The following is a 22163-nucleotide window of genomic DNA, read 5'->3' on the forward strand; positions in this document are numbered from 1 at the left end:
GAGAAGGTGGCCAAACACATTGAGATGTAGAGCCAGTGATCAATTACATTCTTGGCAAATATCTAAGAAAAATATACCCCAAATCCTCAGTTTGAAATTTAATGTTACTGAGGCCATCCTACTGGCCTGAAATAAAACCTTACATAGCATGCTCTCTCTAGTGCTGACGCTAGTGTGTCATCATGGATAACTTATGGGACAGATGTGTCACAGAAATGTTTTTCAAATGGTGGCAACATATAGTCACCAGTTATCTCGCTCTCTTTCCCTCGTAGCACTGGTAAGAACTGGCAGTATGGCGATCCTTACCATTGCTGGCAAGGTTAGAACTGAAGTTTTCAGACTTGAATAAATTTGACCTAACGAGGCAGTATCTATAGCTTTGGCCTCTGTTTCTAAATGAAATGAATATTCTAGATTTTACAACAGACAAATGAGGGCCCTTACTCAGAGTAAAAGCTGAACTCCTTACAATGAATGACCTGCAGGGCTGTGCTCTGCCTTTCTATGTGGACTCTCTTACCTCCTCTCACCTTCCTTCACCATTCTAGCCACACCGACCTCCTAAATTTCCTTGAAATTTCTGTCTCAGACCTTTGCACCTGTTGCTTCCCCTACCTAGAAAGAGCTTCCCTCAGCTTTCCACATGGCCGTCATCTAGTTTAGATCTTTGTTCCATGTTCAGCTTGGCAGCAAGGCTTTCTCTGACTTCCATACAACACTGCATATCCCCTTCCTCTGCTTTCTTAATCTTGGTTGCATGTATCACCATTAACCACACTAAAACTTATTTATTTTGTGACCATCTGTCTCCATAATAGAATGTAAGTTCCATGAGGGTAGAGGTTTTTGTCTATTGTAGATGTTACTAAACTTTTCCTGTCAAAAGTAAGAAATAATTAAAGTAAATATTTTAGGCTTTGTGAGACATATAGTCTTTGTCACAACTACTCACCTCTGCTGTTGTAAGCCCTCAAAGTCAGTATGTAAGCAAATGGGCATGAATGTGTTCCAATAAAACTTTATTTAAAAAAAAACACATGGTACACCAGATTTGGCCTAAGGGCTGTAGTCTGCTGATTCCCAGTCTATTGTGTTCATTGGTTTATCCTCTGCCTACAGCAGTTTCTGGAAAACAATAGGTGTTCCATAAATCTTTGTTCTTGTTTTTGGACTGAGCTAACAATGAAAATGGAAGTAAATGTAACTTTGTACTAGACAAATGAAGAGTTTGTGCTAATGAGAAAAACAGTGTAATTGCATTCATTACTATACTTTTAGATGGGCGTCAATACCAAAACTGTGAGACTAATTATGCCTTGAAAGTTCTTTAAGATCTGGTGATGTTTTTGTTTTTACTTTTGTTATTGCTGTAGATAACATGAGATAAAACCTTTGTAAATAGTTTGAAATTATTTTGTTGAGATATTTTCAAAATGCAGATATGTAAAAAGAGTAACATAACAAATGATTATGTTCCCACAGCACATCATTAACAACTAGTCATAGTTTGAAATATTTTCTTCAAGATTTTTTTAACCAACAAAATATCATAGATTAAATGGAAATACTTTTTGACCATCTGTAGTCCTTTTCCCCTCACCTTCCTCTTGGGATAACTACTCTCACAAGTTTATATTATCTTTCTGTTTCATGTATTCTTAAAGAAGAAATATACATACACATGTATTTTTTCTTGTATTCAATATTATTGTTTTTAAGATTTATCCTTGGTGTGTGTGTGTCGAGGGGGTGGGGCAGGGGTGTGTGTAGTTTGTTATATTTAACTGCTGTGAACGCTGAATTCTGTTGTGGATAGGAAACACTTCCAAATGGAAATATTTCTAGAGTAACAAAATATAGAAATACAAAAAGTATAGGGCCATTTATTATATTATAGGGCAAAGCCTCAATTAGTTTTTGATGTTGTACGTACTGGGGTCTAGTGTTGCTCAAGTCTTTCACCCCAGAAAAGAACTAACCGTCCAAGGAATCTAGCAGTTTAACATCATTTTATTTTTCTCTGATAGAAAAACCTTATCCCACAAATGTCAGTTCAGTTATTAATACATGGTGAGTGTTGCAATAGCATAACTCAGTTTCAGCATTTCAATTTATCCAGCTGAATTTAAAAATACAAATTGGGTATCATATGGAACTTTTCTCTAATAGCACAATAACATTTTTAAATGGAGTTTAAGATATAAACTGAGCAAGCTGAAATTAAATTTGGGTCTACTGATCCAGGTATCAGTTTCTTAGAGCTTTGAAATAGAGTACATGTTTTCAAGAGATAAGATATATGGTGACCTTAAAAAAGCCTTCTGACGTATTCCATAACATCAAGGAATGGAAGGAAAAAGAATAAAGAATCCTTATGAAACATTTGCAGTCCACAAAACATTTCAAATAGTACCGTGTCAACCTATGTTATAAATAGTTTAGTCTTGATATTCAGCTGGTTTTATAAGCATCTATGTGATGACAAAGAGAAAAAATTCAAAACTGTTCTAGAATATCATTAGAAGTACAAACACTTTAAAGAAACCAGTTGTAGTAAAAGTTTACTTATCCAGCACTTTACTAAATGGAAAAGTCTACTAACTGGCACTTCCAAGCTTCTATAGGATAGTGCTAACTGGCTTAATGACTTAGGAGACGGGGCTCCAGTTAGCAGATACAGTGCTTTCCTTATTAGCTGCAGCTCTACGCTGAGGTACCGTGTTAATAGTTAGCGGGGCACAGGCTGGATTTCACCCAAACACCCATTGGCTAGTCACACTTCTTCCTGGGGAACTGTGCTAAGAACAAATCCAGAGAAGTCTTCGGATTCCAAAAGAAGCACTAAATCTTTTCCACGGTTTTATTGCTAGAGGATTTTATTATGTTCAAATACTTAGAAATTAATATTATAACTATGATACAATAATTAGCAATTATTGAATACCTAGCATGTGATAAGCCCTGTATTGGCTACTTTACACATGCATTTTTCTAATCGTCACTTCGGGCTAGGTACCATTAGTATTATTTCGGTTGTATAACTGAAGAACTGAGACTCAGAGAGGCTAAGTAGTATTCCCTGGATCATACAGGCAGGGCTCACCCAGGAGTTTGCAAGAGTCCAGAATTAATGCCTTTTGAGACTTTACTTTGGTGAGGTTATACAGAGGGTTACATTTTATTAATAAAAAAATTCAATGAAACAGATATCCATATGAGACATAAACGAATCCAACAATGAACAGCCCTCCTTATAGAAGTAAGGTCTGTGGGTTGGTTGGCTTCACCAAAGCCACTCTACAGCAGAGGGAGCGTCTCCACCCACCACCTAGCATTCATGTGCACAAGCTATACATCTGGAAGAGAAGGAAAATCAAAGGGGAATGAATCAAGGCAGCCTCCAGACAGAAAAGGGGCTGAGCAGAGGCAAAGAGGCAGAGAAACTTCTGTGTCAGTATCAGGCTGGTCTCTGATGACACTGATTTTCCTCTACATTGGTTAAACCATTTTGTATATTCTATTGTATTCTGGCCATTTATTAATATTTCTAAGAAAATCTGATTGTGACCCACTAAGTTGATTTCTGACTTGCTCATGGATCACAACTCATGGGTTGAAAAATATGGCTATTGAGGGAGCAGAATTTGGCGATAGACTTGAACGTGACTACCAATTTCTTGCTTTGTGGCTCTGAACAAGTCACATTAACTTCTTTAAGTCTTGGTGTCCTCGTCCCAGTCAACATTAAGTCTAAACTTGACCCTAAAGTTAGGGTCTTCGCAAACCCTTACCTGGATTATCTTAAATGGTTTCTGCTTGTTTGGCTGTCTATACACCTAAATCTATCAAATAACTGTCCTTTTTGCTAAACTTTAGGGTGTTTTAGCTGTAAGTGGTCATACAATAAATTATCTGTTTTAATCCTTTGCGTAAAAGGGATCTTCTAATTTTAAAAAGGTAAGTTGGACTATTCTTCACAAATTATCCATTAACTTTCATTTTATGTTTTTTCCAGGGGGAAAAAAGTAGAAAGAGTTGAGGGAGGAAACTGCTCTTTCCTTTTACAATACTCTTTCAGAAATTCTATTTATATAATCAGTTTTAGCCCTACTGGTTGTCTTGCCCTGCATATAGGCTGCAGCAGAAATAGTCCAGGTGGCCAGGAATAAAACAGAACATACAGTGAAACATGTTACCCTTGTTTATATGGAATATGGCTGCCTGGGTTCTAAGTCCTGGTAACATATGTTGCATAGCTAAGAATTCATTGTATATTTTGCTGGTTAATTTTCAGAGTTGACCTGGCTAAGTGCACATTTCTCTTAATTATTACAAGGTTAAACTGTTTTAAAAAGCTTAACTAATCATACTTCAGTAAAAGGAATTCCTTCTGCTGGTGATAAAGTTTTTGTTGTTACAGTTTTAGCCTATATTTAGCCTATACTAAATCAGCATTTCTCTAATTCTGTGGGAAAGGACTGGTTTTTAAAATATCCTATCTGTCATGAATCAGTTCCTTTACAAAATATTACAAAGCTGAATTGCTAGAAAAAAATGAAATAAACACATATGAAGTATAAGTTCCAGGGTATATTACTGAATTCAACAAACAAAAAATGATACTTAAAAGATATAATTTTTAAAAATTAGGGAAAAATGAAAAAAATTACAAAACTGTACACATTATTTAAAGTGTTTATAAGGCACATAAAGATTCTCTATGGCACTCATTAACTTTTTGTCATTTTGTAATTGCAATGAAACAAAAAATCATGATTGAAATAGCGATTCCCCATACTAAGTACCCATATGCACTCTTTGAAGAAATAAACACTACTATATAGTTTTTAACGTAAACCATGATCCTGCTTTTTGCTTGTTAACATACCTACTTTAAGTTGAATTGACATTTCTTATAGGGCAGGGGTCCCCAACCCCCAGGCCCTAGGCTGATACAGGTCTGCGGCCTGTTAGGAACCGGGCTGCACAGCAGGAGGTGAGTGGCGGGCTCCTGTCTCCGCCACTCTGAGCTCTGCCTCCTGTCACATCAGTGGGGGCAATGGATTCTCACAGGAGTAGGAACCCTATTGTGAACCACACATGGCGAAGAATCTAGGCCTTACGCTCTTTACGAGAATCAAACTAGACCTGATGATTGAGGTGGAATAGTTTCATCTCGAAACCGCACCTTCAACCCCAGTTCTTGAACAATCTTCCACAAAACCCATCCCTGGTGCCAAAAAAGGTGGGGGACCATCGTTACAGAGGATAACTTTTATCTAAAGTGCTTCATTGGCTGGGCATGGTGGCTCACACCTGTAACCCCAGCACTTTGGGGGCCGAGGCAGGTGGACCACATGAGGTCAGGAGTTCGAGACCAGCCAGGCCAACACGGTGAAACCCATCTCTACTAAAAATAAAAAATTAGACTGGTGCGGTGGCACACACCTGTACTACCAGCTACTTGGGAGGCTGAGACAGGAGAATCGCTTGAACCCAGGAGGTGGAGGTTGCAGTGAGCCAAGATTGCACCACTGCACTCCAGCCTGGGCAAGACAGAGTAAGACTCCATCTCAGAAAAAAATTAATTAATTAAAAAAATTTAAAAAGTGCTTCACTGTTTTGTTTTAATGACATTAAGATAGAAATAATTTTAACAAAGATATGTTTAAGGAAATGGAAGAAGAGATTTTGAAGTAATTTTAGACTGTGAGAATATTATTTACAACTTTTATTTAAAAATGGAGCAAATGATGCTGTATTTTGAAAATTAATCTTCAATTCTTCATCAGTAGTCAGTTAAAGCAAATCACCCTATACATTATTTATTAAACAATCTCTCAATGAAATAAACAAATTCAACATTCTAGAATTCCTATATATGCATCTTCTTTTGACGGAAAATAAAATTTGAAATGTTCTATCAAAATTGTTAAATATTTGAAGATAACTTTTCACTGATGTAGAATATCAAGAACATCACTTGTTTCTTTGATAACTGTTGTAAAACTATGAGAATAATACTGTAACAATCTCTAGAAACTTTAGCGCTCACTCTTTTATTTTTTCCCACCATTGAAAAACATATTACATTCTCTCTTTGCATGGAAGTATTGATATTATTTAAAATACTGACGATAAAGCAAGTCTATAAAACTGTTCAAATTTTATTTTTAAAAAGGTAAGAATAAACCGGTTTCTTAACTTGCAGAAACAATGTATTCCATAATTCTAATATTTTTGATAAAATTTTTCTCAATAACCATCATACCTCAGCATGCAATAATAGTTGTGGTCACTTTCCATATTATCTCAAAATAAAATGATCTCCAATTTAACACATTAATCTTTACAAATTGACAATTTTTGCCATGTCATTAAGCCTATTGTTTAGTTCTGCTGACATTTCTTTGTTAGCAAGAATTTCTTAATGAAGGAAGCTATGTGTTGATTTACATTCTGGTACAAACTCTTTAATTTGTGTAACTGCTTCAGATTTTTTTTTTTATTTTCAAGGAAAGTCTACAAGACTTTCAAAGTCTGAACATGAACAGTAATAAAATCTGAGATAGTTTCATAGATTTGTTCATCTTTTTTTGTGTGTTAATGCTAGAAAATGTGCCTAGTTGTTGAAAATGATGTGGCAAAGAAAGAAAGCAAAATAAATGGTTGGTTTTTAAGAAATTCCATTATAGGTAATTAGATTTAAATGGAAAATAAGATAGAAAGTACTATGGAGGTGGGGCATGGGGAAGACAATTAGAAATATTTTAAGTCTTAAGAATAAAATATTAAAGATTAAAGCCCATCCTACTGAATGCTGTGGGGAATTCACCTATTCTATTTTTTTTGCTTTAGCTTTTCTGATACTAGAAATTATCTAATAAAAGTATATTAGACACACTCAGGTCATGCAATTTTGACAAAATTAAAAAGAAAGGGAATAGCGCACCATTTTCTGTATTAAATTAGAAGCGTAACTTCTTTTGAATTCGTAATTCTTATGCCATCCTCATTTTACTTTGAAAAGGTCTTTATTTCTATGGCAACAGCTGCAAAGAAACACACCACATTCACTTGCATCAGCTCCCAGTGAAAAAGGTTTTAAAGCCCATAGTAAGTTACCAGTAGAGTATACAAAAATGTATCACCATAACCACAAGGACTTACTGATAAAAACACAGGCAGGAATCTTCATATGGTAAGACCGTCCCTTGACATTTCCTCGCTTGGAAACGATACTTAATTAGCATGCTTCAGAAATTTTATACCATTTGAGAAAAAATAAATGACAGTTTACAGAATGTGCACAGAGACATAAAACGTGAAAATTGCCAAAAGCAATAAAGATAAGAACGATTTGACAATATTTTACCCTGACCTCATTTATATTATACCAATAAATCAAAGTTTTCCAAGGAGTTAGAACTGTGTTCTGACAAAATGAATTTGTGAAACAAAATAAATGAATTCAGACAAATGTCTGATAACAGAAATGCTCTTCTAAGATACCACTGGTAATTTACAAAGGAAAGGAGTCTTAGATAAAAGGGATAAAATGAAATGCCTACATTTCCCCCAGCAGCTTGAAAAACCTAGCAAAACTGAAATTGAACTGAAATTGCAATAACAGACTTTTTCTTATCCCAAGGCCTGCCCCTTTCACCATCGTTTAGTTTGACTTCCTCTACTTCTATATTTCTCTCTACTTTTTACCTAAGTTGGGCTTGCCGTTCATGAGGGAAGAAAGTAGTAGGTATATCTATTGGCCTGAAAACAATCTTGAGATTAATGCCTCTTATAAACAGCAAATGTTTTACTAAATCATATTTACACTAAAAAATTCTTTCTATATGAGAAGAATATGCATATGCAATGTGAATATGCAATAAGCCTTTATTTCTAGTTTGTTCCCAAAGTGAGTGTCCCTGCCCCTCCTTTCCTTTTCCTGTGTCCTCAAGGTAAAGATGCTGACCCATGTTTAGCATGTGCCTTCCCTTTTGGCCTCTTCTGGTATGTCTGGATTATTTATTATTGTTTGCTGTTGCTAGCATCTTCAGTTCCTCTATTTACAGACTTCTTTGCTTCAGTTTGTAAATATAGTTGAGTATTCATATATATTTATATACACTTATGAGAAAAAATAAACAAAGATGTTCCTTGACCTCTCCCAATGTAGTCTTATGCCATCTCTCTTTACACCTCAGCTTTTGAGAATAATAGTTCATAATCCCCCGACTTTCTCAATATCTACTACACTCTTGAGATCCGTGCAGTGTCACATCTGCCTTTGTGCAACACAGACACTCTAAGAAACTAGCCTCCTTCAAGATCACCAATGATTTTTTCTCAGCCCCCATCTTCCCTGATACCTCTGAAGAATTTCCTGTCAGTTGGCAGTCGCCTCCCTTTCAAAACTTTCTTCTTATGCTCCCACTTTTCTATACTTTAAACTTTCTGGTTCATCTCTCTACCCCATTCCTATATATAGGTTTAGCCAAATGTCAAGGTTCTACTCTCAGTTCTTTTCCTTCTAGTGTCTCCCTTGCACACTGCCCACTCACCCCACCATAGTGGCTTTAGTTATCGCCCTTAAACTGATGACTTGCTAACAGTAAACTTTGTTCTTCTACTCAGCTCACATCTTAAGGGGCTGGTGCACTTTTGATTGCAGATCCCTTCAGTAGCCCTAATGCTGTAGGCTTCAAACTGACTTATCTCTTCTAAAAGAATATTTTCTTCAAGTGTTTTCTACTTCATTTAAAGGCACTATCATCATATCAGAGTTGATACATCAGCAATCACTTCTGAAACTTAAGTCCTTTGCCTGGTCTATGTTCATTCAATCTCCTTGATGTCACTCCCATCAGCCATTTCACTGGTTTTTATAATCATGCTCTTTATTACTTATTGATTAGACGACAAGAATAGTTTTCTTTCTTTCTTTCTTTCTTTCTTTTTTTTTTTTTTTTTTTTTTTTTTTTTTTTTTGAGACAGAGTCTCCTCTGTTGCCCACACTGGAGTACAGTGACACGATCTCAGCTCACTGCAGCCTCCGTCTCCTGGGATTAAGAGATTCTCCTGCCTCAGCCTCCCACATAGCTGGGATTACAGGTGCATGCCACCATGCCCAGCTAATTTTTGTATTTTTAGTAGACACAGGGTTTCACCATGTTGGCTAGGCTGGTCTTGAACTCCTGACCTCAAGTGATCTGCCCGCCTCGGCCTCCCAAAGTGCTGGGATTACAGGTGTGAGCCACTGAGCCCGGCCTATGAGGTTAATATTATCAACATTCTTTTAAAAATAATGTCTTCACTTTCACTCAAACTCCACCAAGGATTCGGTGTTAGTGATGTTAAGGATTGTGTTTTATTTCACCTCTGTACAGGTGCAGTTGGTGCCAGGCTTGGTTGGGCTCAGTTGCCATGGGGTTGGCTGTTACTAGCTTCTATCTGCACCCTTTCCTGGAGAGTTACCTTAGACTACAGGAGCTACCTGGCCTGGAGATACTGGGAAGTTACTGCCATCTCCCCACCCTGTGAGGGCAAGCCTCGCGACTTGCTTCAAGGCAGGAGAAATTTTATGGTGCTCCAGAGTGTCTTGTGAGATCAGGGGGAGACTTGATGCTCCTGAAACCATATTTTGCCTGCATTCTTGTCTTCTCTTGTCTGCTTCCCTCGCTCTCTTACAGGTTTCTTCTGTAAATCGCTTATACAAGGATCCCATTTTAGACTCTCCTTTTAGGGAAAACTGACCTAAGCCAACTTCCACAGTATTTCACACAAAACGGGCACTCAAATGTTTCTTGAGTAAATAAATAGGCCCTCAGGTCTCTCAGAGAGGCTTTTTGTTCAAATGTAGTTGCCTCACTCAATACAGGTGTTTTTGCTTATTTCCTTCTTTTCCCTACTCTCTATTCATACGCTCTTGTCTTTTCCTCTCAGTGTACAGATTTTGATTTGATTGCATTTATAAGACCCTCAAATACTTTAAAAGACAAATAAACTATAAACATGATTTAATAAATGCCTAAAGGTATGGAAATGCTTCTGCAAAAGATTTGGAAGACTGCATAAAACATGTGGCCAATGGAGAGTGTCAAGCAATGGCCTTCAATATGGCAGAACAACAGGTGTAGATTTTTTCCAATGATATCTTGCTCTTTTCATTGTATTTTCTAAGACTGCTTTTCTTAAAGTGGTATTATTATTGAATAAAAATATTGAATGCACATAAATTATTTGTTTATATTATTGAATTTTATGTGCATTCAAGGTATTAAATATACTTGTAGATACTCTGCAGTCATCTTTCTCACGGTTGCATAGACACATTTTTAACATCTCTCACATAAGAAATACAAGCAACAATTCTTTCTAGTGTTCAAGAAGTGCATTGTCTGGTGATTTGAGAGCCACAAATGACACCATAATACAGTGGTCACAACATACATTGTATACTGTTGTGAATTTTAAAAACACAATGGATAACACTTACATACATGTACATACATATATGTATATGTTTGTGTTGGACATATTAAAATGTCAAATAAATATCAAATTGATCTACAATAATTTGTAAAAAAAATCCAAGTAAAAGTGTACTGGTTTTGAGGAAAATGAGAAAAAGTAGTTTCTAAGGTATTTCTGAAGAATTCAAGAGCGACTCTCAATACTACTATGCCAAGAAATTTAGAATTTTTTTAATAATAATCTACATACATCATATGTATGTATTTTTTTAATAATCTACATACATCATATAAAAGGGAAATTTTCAACTTTTTAAAGAATTATGGCATCACATTTACTTTGCAATAGCTTCTCTCTTGATAATTAAAATATAAGGTATAAGAAAAACAAAAGTGCTATAAAATTAAAGTTGCTTTGAGAATTATGTGCCATTACCTAAGGTAACTCAAAATACTATAGAGTTTTACAAGGTTGAGGGCTTGATTATTTATTGGAAACATAATTTGCTGGCTTTCAAAGTCATTAGGCCATAAAAATGTTTCATACTCCAAATGTTTTGCATTTCTGAAAACTTATCTGTTTATATTTTCCAAATTGATTAATAACTTGTGATTAATTCTTGGTTTGGCAGCCACCCACACATATATTCACTCCATCCCAAATGGATAAATAACGTTCTACTTGACATTTCCAATGGTAAACGTATGAAATAGTTACTAACGTGTTCAGTGTAATGTTCTGAATAAAGATCCTGATGCAGGTGTATTAGCATATCGCCACTTTGGCAGAATGTGCCTTCTCCTTTTCCTTTCTCTTTAAGTGTTTCTGTGGCTAAGTAGGTAATATTTATAAGACTTCTTCAGAGAACACCTGTCACCAGAGTGCATTTAAAGTGCTTCTGGTTTAATCCCATAATATACCTGAGGGCTAAGTTATGATAAAACAGATAAATTTAGACTAGAGTCTTGAGTGATTTGGTTGAAGTCACAAATTAATCCAATTGCTTTCCTGAAAAAAAAGAGCAGTTCTGACTCTCCCCCTGGTCCATCACTGGCCAGGCATTGCTGGTTCCCATCTGTTGGTGCAGGTTATAGGGACAGAATGTGTGCTCATCACAATGTGTGGAGACCACAAAAGGATCAGCTGTAGATACCTGTATTTGTCCCTTCTAGTGTGTGGCTTTAATTAGAAAAATTTAGTTAGTGATTTTTAAGTAACTTTTTTAAAAGTTAGTGATTTGGTTAAATTCTCAATATTCTCTATTTTAAAAATATACAAATCTGGGTTTCTGTGTGATGCCACACAATAGACAATGGGTGTATGTTATGTGGAACAGTTAGAATAAATAGTCCTGCAGCCTTGGAGAATTGCCAATGTTTCCTGGGTCTCTGTTTTCTTATTTGGTGGGCTGGAATGATGCTCTAGTATCCCTTTAGCTCTAAAATGTGATGATTTGATGTTCCTGAAATGGGTCCACCCCCACCTCTCCAGGCTTATCTCTCTGAAGCTCTTAGCCACTTGGCCTCAGGGGCTGAATGTCTCCAGTTTGAAGGAGTCCCCATTACATGATATGCCTCTTCTACATCAGAGAACAGCTCTTGGGTCTATTCACATAAATAAATAAACCATTCAGACTCAGGGTCCTATTTGAACATACAAAACCTTTTTTCTTTACTAATCTATATAAAAGAGAAAACTTACTATGTTATTTTGTTACAATACATATAATGTCATTCAGCTCTTCATTTAAGTGAATGTTAAGGACCTCAGCTCATTGTTGCTTTACTATCGATATAAGTATTATTGGAACAAAATCATTGCTTACAGTATATTTTCTGATTGACAGCCTTTCCACGGCATTTTGTCTCCTCTACCTCAAGTGCACTGCAGAGACCACCAGTTAGAGTGAAATTTACCACAAGGAGACACAGGCACATTGTCAGTAACTAGCTGTGCTATTTAACTTTATCTAAGGGATGGCCTGTGCTCACAAAGTCTGGGCTACATCTCTTGTTCACCTGATTTTAATTAGCCTGAGCTAGAAGTTGTTTCCCAGCATCTTGTTCCTTGATTTATCTTTCCCACCAGTAAGAGAATATGAGGCAAAAGTAAAGGATTATCCTTGCTATACAACTACACCCTTGAGGGCATTTGTTTGACATGAACATATATTAGCCTTTTCCCCTTTGTCCTGTCTTACTACATTGCTTCAGTAACTATATTCGGTAACTATATTTGATCCAATTTTAGGAGACATCAAGCACCTGAAGTGCACTATGGAGCTCTGCAAACAGAGATGCAGGGATAAACACAGATTTGCTTATTTTTATCCACTGAGTTTCACATTTGGTTTTGTAAATTCCAACAAAGTGTTGGAGAAAGCTCTGCAACTGCTGCTTGGGACCTGAACAGGGTACCCAATTTCTCAGTTATCATCTAGAAATGTCAGGCAGAATTAAGGATGGTATCTCTTGTAAACTCCCAAGATAATACTCATGGAGACATTCTGAAGAAATGCCATAGCAAGTAAACAAAATAAAATGTTATCTGTAAGCCAAGAATTTTCTAACAAGCAAAAAGCATGAACCAACAGTTGTAGAATACAGAACATTTAAAGTGTTATTTTTACGGTATATGTTTACATTTATTGATGAATCCAAGCAAAAAAAGATGCTTTTTTTTCTATCTATGACCAGAGTTAAAACTATTATTTAAAGTAATTTTTGACCTTTTCTTGCTAGTAATACAAATTCCTGGTAGAAGGACACCAGTCATAGTTTTAGTGAGAGCAGAATTATGAAACACTCGTTGTGCATTTTAAAGGTCATTGTCAGTTTTGACACATAAAGATAAGAAGACAATCATATCGCCTGTGAAACTAACAAAAGTACTTCCCATAAATTCATAATTATCCATTCTTTTCTCTATAAGACTCCTCTCTAAAATTCAAGCCTGTGTAAGGATTTGCAACTGCAGACAATTGTTAGTGGTTTCTACCAGGCCCTGAAATCATTTCATTGGAACAATTGGATCATTTTGTAGCTGTGAAGTTGGTACCTTGGAATAAGCTATCTTAAAGTAAGAAGAATACTCTTTTTTTTTTTTTTTTTTTTTTTTTTGAGGTAGAGTCTTGCTCTGTCACCCAGGCTGGAGTACGGTGGCACAATCTCGGCTCACTGCAACTTCCGCCTCCTCAGTTCAAGTGAGTCTCCTGCCTCAGTTTCCCAAGTAGCTGGGACTACAGGCGCCCACCACCATGTCCGGCTAATTTTTGTATTTTTAGTAGAGATGGGGTTTCACCATGTTGGCCAGGCTGGTTTTGGTCTTCTGATCTGAAGTGATATGCCTGCCTCAGCCTTCCAAAGTGCTGGGATTACAGACATGAGCCACCATGCCCAATGAAACACTATTATTATTATTTTTTACTATACTGTGAGGCAGGTCTGACCTGCATTACTGTCTTGCTGTGTTCTACAAAGTTTTCATAGAGCATGGCTAGACTACAGGGGCATAATTTCACTTGAAAAATATTCTAAGCCTCATAAAAACAAATAAGCTTAAGGAAAATTTTGCTTAGGTGAGTCCTGTTGTATGTGTTGATTTCATAGAAGCAGTGACTTTGATGTCCTTTTACCTAATGAGATCAATACACCCCAGTACTTATTAAAAACATAATTCACTACTTCTGTTTTCTTAGGTAAAGTATATCAACCAGTTCAGAACGAAACCAAAAGAAAAACCAAGTGTAAATTTTACATGAAAGTCCTGGTAAATTTATACATGATCAGCAGAATTTGTCCCTCGAACAAATTTTGAGGTCTCAGCTACTCCACAATGATGACACCAATCTTCATCTCCTTCTTTAAGGAAAAGGCAATAGTCTACTCTACCTTGCAGACATTTTTACGTACTTAATTTTATTATCAAGTTAGATCAACACTGGGCCTCAAGCTTCTGGGGCATTATAAAATGGGCATGGACATCTAAATAAAGTAAGATTCAGGTAAAATTTAAATAAAATAGATTCAACAGAGTAGTAGCAAAAAAAGTCATTTTATCTTAAATATTTTTTCTTGATCAATTAGACATTCTCCTTAATCAAGTACTAATATTCTGAATCTGTATACCTGCATTCCCTTCTATAAACATCTTGAGATCACTAGGCTAGGGATGAGAATGATGACTGCAGCTAACACCGACATGGCCTACACCTCATCACAGCCCTGTGGGGTAGGCGTTATTATCATCTCCATTTTCTAAGGAGGCAAGTGAGGTGCAGAGTGGCTGAGGAATTCACACAAGATCACACAGCTAATAAGCAGTAAAGCTGGGGTTTAAATTCAGGCAATCTGGGCCAGATGCTGTGTGACTCACGCCTGCGAACCCAGCATTTTGGTAGTCTAAGGAGGGTGGATCACCTTAGGTCAGGAGTTTGAGACCAGCCTGACCAGCGTGGTGAAACCCATCTCTACTAAAAATACAAAAATTCGCCGAGCATGGTGGTGCATGTCTGTAATCCCACTTAGGAGGCTGAGGCAGGAGAATCACTTGAACCCGGGAGGTGGAGGTTGTAGTGAGTCGAGATTGCACCACTGCATTCTAGCCTGGGCAACAAGAGCAAAACTCTGTCTCAATAATAAATAAATAAATAAATAAATAAATAAATAAATAAATAAAATCCAGGCAATCTGGCTCCAAAGTCTGTGGTGCAACCTGTATGCTAAATTCCAAGTTGCTTGCACCTTAAGATGTAAGTAGACATGCTGCTTGCCCTGCCCTCCTGTACTTTTGTAGGCTCCCAGCTCATGGAGGATATGTGACCCAGCTCCTTTGCCATCAAGTGTGAGCTGGTGCAAAGAAACACATCTTGATGGGGGCAGGGGTGGGTAGGCAGATGTTCTCTGTGCTGTTTAGAATGCAAGGAATCCTGACTCCAGACACAGCTTCAAAGCCAGCTTGGAGCAAGCATTTCAAGGGAAAGTAAAACCTGCACAAAAATGTTGCAAGGAGGCAATCAAGAGGATAGTTGCCCAGAGAGGGTAAAAAGGACAGGCACAGGCAGAGAGGATAAACTGAGAGCAAGACAGGCAGGATAGAGGGGTACGTTACAGGGAATTTAAAACATAAAGTTTCTGCTCAGGATCAAAATTAGGATTGAGCAAGAGTGCAAGAGTGAGGCATCATCTTGGTCCAACCACACAAACTTTTGTTTGGGGCAATAACTAGTTGATTCACCAGTAAATGTTTTTTTTTTCAGAGAACTAGAGGAACTTCTTTTAAAAAGACCAGGGTAGCTTCACGCTAACCTTGAGATTATCCAGACATGCATTTAATGTGACTAAAAAATGAAAATTGAAGGTTACGTAAAAACAATTATTGTTTTCCTTATTTTTGGGGAGGGTCTGTTAGGCACATTAAGAAATCCTACAAGTGAACTACACCTTAAAGGGAATTTTTATAATGCCAGTTCTTTTGCAATGTTTCTTGTTAACATCCATGAACATGCTCTGCTACCTGAAATATTCCACTTTTCATGAAGATACTTCTCTGGATTTCCATCCAGTTCCTGTCCTTTCCTCTCCACCACATTCTCCATTGTTTGCCTCTCCTTCCTCACAACTCATGCCCTAATTTCCTACATTTTCCTGAGATTTTTGTTTCCAGTGCCCTGCTCACTACTCAACTGAACTTCTCTCCACTGGCACCAATTCCAGCCACTTCTCTTATCCAGCATCACTCCACTTACACTGTTCCAAATTTTAATTCTGCTGAACCCTTCATGAATCTAGAACCACTCTTCTGTTGACTTCTTGGTCCTGTAGTGGCCAGGTTCTCCCAGCCTTTTTCCGCCTCATGATGGATTAAACCCCCTCTTAACTTCCAGGAAGGTACCCCACACCTGACGCCATTCTCTTCTCCCTCATTGTGATCTGAAATATTCTCACCTGTAGCTTAGGGGAAATATTCAACATTCATTGAATTCTAAAATCTGTGTGAATCCATAAAGGATGTAAGACTAAAAAATATGTCAACCCAACATTTTGCTTGCAGGGCTTCAAGAAGATAAAGTAAATAAATAAATAATGGCATATAAAAGATCCAAAAAAGGAAAATCAGGAAGTTGAGAAATAAAAGAACCCATAAATTTCAGATACCTATTGTCACAGAACATTGTTAAGGTTAAGAATAGCTTTTAAGTATAAGAAGTCCATTACTTCTACATTTTATTAAATGAACACTTTATAAACTAAGATTTAGCAGCTTAAAGGATAATTTAAAAAATCAAATCAACTAATCAAAATTTCAAACAGAACTTTAGCGTGGTACTTGCAAAAAGATAGTGTTGCTATATGCTTATAGGAAACTACACATAGAGTTAAAGAGAAAAAGAAAAAGAATTCATCAATCAGAATCCTATGTCTTTAATAATAATAGTAGCAATATTAACATGTTTCTATAATGTTTGATAATTTTCAAAGCATGTTTAAATGTGACACTCATGTTTGAAACTTACCATAATTGTGAGATATTGGTAGAGTAGTAGCTACTACCTATTTAATCATTGAGGAAAATCAACAAGCTAATGATTTGTTTAAAATTAAATGTTCTGCTTTCATTAAAGTCATTATGTCTAGGAATTAAGTGCATAAAACTTCACATATTTTATGTTTCATTTAAATAGACTTAATGACAGTCAATACCTTCTTGGTCAAACACTCATAAACAAAAAACAAGAGTTTTTTTTAACACTGGGTAAATAAAAAATGATTTTAAATTCCTAGATTTTTCTCACTATTGTTTTCTACTGCAAACTTTAGTGAAATAGAAAAATTACTGGTCTTAGCTTTCAGAATGTGCATCTGTATGTATACACATATACGTATATACACAGGCATACATGTACAAGTACATTTATATGTCCGAAACGGCTGAGTACTCCTTAACTATTGAGGTGAGAAGAAATGTTGGCGCTCAGGTGGACCTAAATGTAAATATGTAAGAATGCTCATTTTTAAAATTCATTTGCTTCCCATTCAAGTAGCTTATAAAGTAGAATAAATCACTGAGCATTTACGGATATAATCCACATACATATAATCATTTGTAAATGTGGATAATGTCAATAATACCTGCTCTAGCTACTTCTTTTGATACATAGGGCGTTTGTGAAAGAGCAGTAGCAATAATGACAAACTATGCCTAAAAGTGTCTATAAGTTCTATTACATTCTTTAGTTTCTGACATTATGTTACTCTTGATAGAAGATAAAATAAAAGTAATATAAAATTATCTGGACTATACACATTTATAAATGGAGTAAATTAAATAAAATAGTGATTGAACTTTACAGTTTAACTAATTTCCTTCATTACTATCATGGAAAATACATGTTTAATTTATTCTTTAATCTACTTTCTTATAAAATGCAAGCTTTGATAGGGTACAATTTTAATTTGAAGCATTATTATTTTTAAAAAGCCTCATTTAAATATTTTTTCAGTTCAGCTAGTATCTAACAAGTCTGTCATAATTATCTTACAAACCAAATCAAGAAATGTGGGTGGGAAGGTGGTAGGGTTCAAATACATTTGTACATGATTTGATTGCCACACTGCAAGGACATCAATGGTGGGAAAGATGGTAGCTTAGGCTGGTGTTACACAGGGTTGTCAGGCCATGTTCTGTTCAGGATTGATTAACGATTTGAATGAAGACAGAAGGCAGGCTTATCAGATTTTAAAGCAGCATAAAGCTGAGAGATATTTCACTGGAAAACAGGATTCAAATCATTTTTTCAAAGCAAAAAGCCCCCAAAGAACAGAATGCTACTAGGGATTAAAATCAAGAAAGATGAAATTTAACAAGGATCAGTTCCTATTCTGTGATTCAAAAAGGCAACTGTACAACAATAGGCTGGGTAAATACCTGACTTAACAGCTTTCATTACAATGAAAAGGTAGAAGCATTTAATTGACCACATGTCAGTACAAGTCAAAAGTACAATACTAGACAAAGAAGCATTGGCTCAACCTTAGGCCATAACAGAAGCACATTGTCTGCGGTATGGGGTGTACTTGCCTCATTTTACTGTGCCCTAAGTAAGACCACATGTATCCAGTCCTGTTCTTGACACCTCTGGAAAGCCAATGAGTGTTTTCTGGCAAAGATTATTGGCATGTTGGAGAGTCCAGAATCCATATGATAAGAGAACAAGTTAAGAGAATTGGGATTTTATTAACTTGATAAAAGGTAAATCTTGGTACAATACACCACTGACCCTCAAATATGTGAAGGACTATAATGTAGTTGAGGAAAGAGACTTATTTTACAGAAGGCAGAACTGGGAATAATAAATGAGAATGTCTAAGAAACATATTTGGGGTTAATAATAAAAGAGAATGTGGGACTAGAGTCAGAAGCTCAAGTTTAGGCAAATCATCTAAACTCTCTAAGTCATGGAATGTTCATCAACAAGGGAACAGAAGTTGACAGAACCTGTGCTATTTAGTACAAAGACTGCCATAAATAAGCATATGAGAAAGGACACACAAGATTTTTTGAGACTTTAAAATGATTTGAAAATGATAATAACAACAGTAAACTACAAGAATCGGGCCCACTGTTCATATGAAGCTGACCAGTTGTCATAACACTGCAGGGCTTCCTTTTACTGGGGAATAATGAAATTGAACTGGACTAGAAACAGGAGGTTATTGCTCTACTACCAATTCCAACAACAATTTATTTGCTACTATTTTGTCTCAGTTAAAGGCAATAAATGGCAATGAAAGGAGAGTTATGAAAAGCCAGTAAAGTCAATAATTTAATTTGGATAAAGAATGTAGTTAACATTCACAACCTTTATGGAATTAATAAAGAGCCTGGACCTCCACAAAGATACTCATCAACTTAATTCAAAAACTAAAAATATGACCTAAGTGCTGTAGATCAAATTAGGGCTAATTCATTTTATTCAAACAATACCTCTACACTTGTGCTGCCAATCTTGAGAAACATAGAATTTTCTGAATTGCAAAACCTCTGTCAAAATCTCAAATCTCAAATTTCAGCCTTTGGATAGTTGATACTCTCCATATGTCCATCTGCTTGCTATGTTTCCGTTTCATTTTCATTAGTGTTCTGAAATAAGTAGCCCCTGAGTTAGTAATGCCTACCAGTTGTTCCAAGTTTACTTACCCTCTGACCCTCTTTTCCAGGTGGACCTTGGGGGCCTTGTATCCCCAGGGAACCCTATCAGGAAAAAGAGACACATGTTAATAGACTGTTTCAAGTACACCTGCCCCACAAAGAATGTTGTGAAAATTAATAATTATTGTGTTTATTAAAACAAACTTTTAAAGTAATTTGAGCTCTTTCAAGGTTGAACTACATAATGTATTAATGACGAATTGCCCTTCTTTGACTGGTTTATCTTTGTAGCTAACTCCAGAAAGGAAAAAAGGCAGTCCCGCACCAGGTGTGAGACCAAATGTTCACTGCCAGTGAAGAATCCCATATGATTGGAACCATGTTACAACAAACCACCGTAAATAAGTGGTAACAATATTTCCAAGCAGAAAAAAATACCTCTTTATACATTTAAACTCTATAAATAAAACTACATTTTTGGTTGAGAGTAGCTTTGTAAGTATATTCTAAGGAAATGCATGATTATGGTGTTGGCTTCAAACATGTGTCTACTCATAACATTGAACTTTTAATATTAAAAATATTATTTACTGCTTTCTCATAATAATATAAAGTGGTAGGGAAAATAAACATTCTTTTTTTTCAGATCATAACAAAGTCTTAGGAAATCCCAGGTATTAATCTGGAAGTCAAGTCTTCTGATTCTTATTTTAGACAGAAATTCTTACTCCACATGAAATTAAAAATGATGATATTGCCATTTAAAAAGAATTTCAGCAGTTATGACTACTTCTTTCCTGTTGCTTCTTTCTTCCCTAATCAACCATTAAATGTGATAGATTTTAGTCTTATTTTCTTCTCAGTCCACATTCTCTCACATTGATCTCATACATCTGTGGGTGTTGGATTTTCTAGACCAGCAATGCCCAGATCTACAACTCCAGTTTATCTCTGAGCTGCATTCAGACCACTACCTGCTTGATGGAACTGCTGCTACCTCACAGGCATCCACAGTTTACCTCATCAAATGCTGAACTCAGGATCCTCCCTCCAAAACTGGATCCTCTTCCACCATGCCCCAAATCAATAAAATCCATACCACACTCTCTTCATGCTCATGCCAGAAATCTAGAACTCATTCTCCACACTCAACTCTCTCAAACTTCTCTCTCACATACAGTTACCAAATCTTGTTGACTTTATCTCCAAGACAGGTTTGGATTCATCCATTTGTCTCCACTCCTACTGCTCCCGTGTTCTTGCTTATCTGTAAGAGTTTCCTAGTTGATTCCACACACTGCTCCCTCCATTCACATCACAGCCAAACTGATCCTAAGAAAATCAGGCTTGATCTTCCCTGATTTGCCACTTGGAGACAATGCCTTATTTCAGTCTCACAGTGCCTTGCACTTGCACTTTTTCTTTAAAATACTTACCACTAATTCATTTAAGTGATTATTCATGTAATGATTTGTTTCTTTCACCAGGCTCTAATCTATAATAGAATCTATATCTTATTCATCATGGTATGTGCCTGTTAATGGCCAAATGACAATTCACATTGGGGAACTCATCCACTCTAATGAAAGTTTTTGGGTAAAGGCAGTAATTTTCAAAAAGTTTTCCAAATATTTATGATTAACCCATCATCTATTAAATGCCTTAAATGGTTTGAAATAAATGAAAAATCGGATAATACAAATGCAAATAAATGTAAATTTATTCCCCCTTATTCCAGAAGAAATTCTTGTTATCTAATTTTAAAATAATTAAGATTCATTTTTATAATATGACCTTTTTCTAAAAAGTGATGGCTATGTTGAAACTAAAATGCCAGATGTACTCATCATGATCCATAGTTACTTATTATGTATATATTCATTTTTAATTTTTTTCATACAAACTAAATTTTCATGAATGTCATACATGCTTAATTTCACCATTTAATTTTATTTTGGATAAAAAGTGATATATGTATTTTAATTTTTCAATCAGATGGCTTTCATTTGATTAATATTCTCAGAGTTCAGTATAAATTATTGTAACTGTATTTTTTAAAGTGTTAGTATAAAAAATTCTGCATATGTCGTCAGTTCTCACAGTTCCTCCAAATCTTTCTTACTCCTTCTCCACAATAGTTGAATGAAATGTATGTATTTATCACTCTCATTTCTTTTATCTACGTTGGGAGCAATTTAATGTTACAGGGGCATATGGAGCCTATGTTTTATTGATTTAGGAAAGGAAAAAAAAACAAGGGAAAAGAAGTAATCAGTTCCCTTTGTAGTTAAAAACAAAAAAAACAACAAAACCTGCCAAATGATATGTAATCAAGTAATGTTGGATAATTAGGCCAAGTTTAAAATGGCAAATTCCTAGTGTTTATAAAATCACTAGGAAAATCAAATTTTGAAATTCAAATATACCAAGTATTACTTATAACATAATTACAGAGCGTTGTGTCTTTTTTTATAAGACTGACATGATCTTGGCTCTAGATTAAACCCTTCTCTCCCACCCTTAGGACAACTATT

At 35.9% G+C, this 22163-nt stretch overlaps 1 protein-coding gene across 3 annotated transcripts in view; it reads right to left on the reverse strand.

Moving 5' to 3' along the window:
• LOC105479487 (collagen type XIX alpha 1 chain) overlaps positions 1–22163 on the reverse strand; it is a 334678-nt gene that overhangs the window by 132743 nt on the left and 179772 nt on the right. For all 3 annotated transcript variants that reach the window (XM_011737482.3, XM_011737483.3, XM_011737484.3), the window contains exon 15: positions 19678–19731. In XM_011737482.3, the coding sequence (XP_011735784.2) occupies positions 19678–19731 (54 nt within the window). The remainder of the gene's footprint in view (positions 1–19677; positions 19732–22163) is intronic.

This window comes from Macaca nemestrina, chromosome 5 (genome assembly GCF_043159975.1).
Source record: "Macaca nemestrina isolate mMacNem1 chromosome 5, mMacNem.hap1, whole genome shotgun sequence".
NCBI classification, from domain to species: domain Eukaryota; kingdom Metazoa; phylum Chordata; class Mammalia; order Primates; family Cercopithecidae; genus Macaca; species Macaca nemestrina.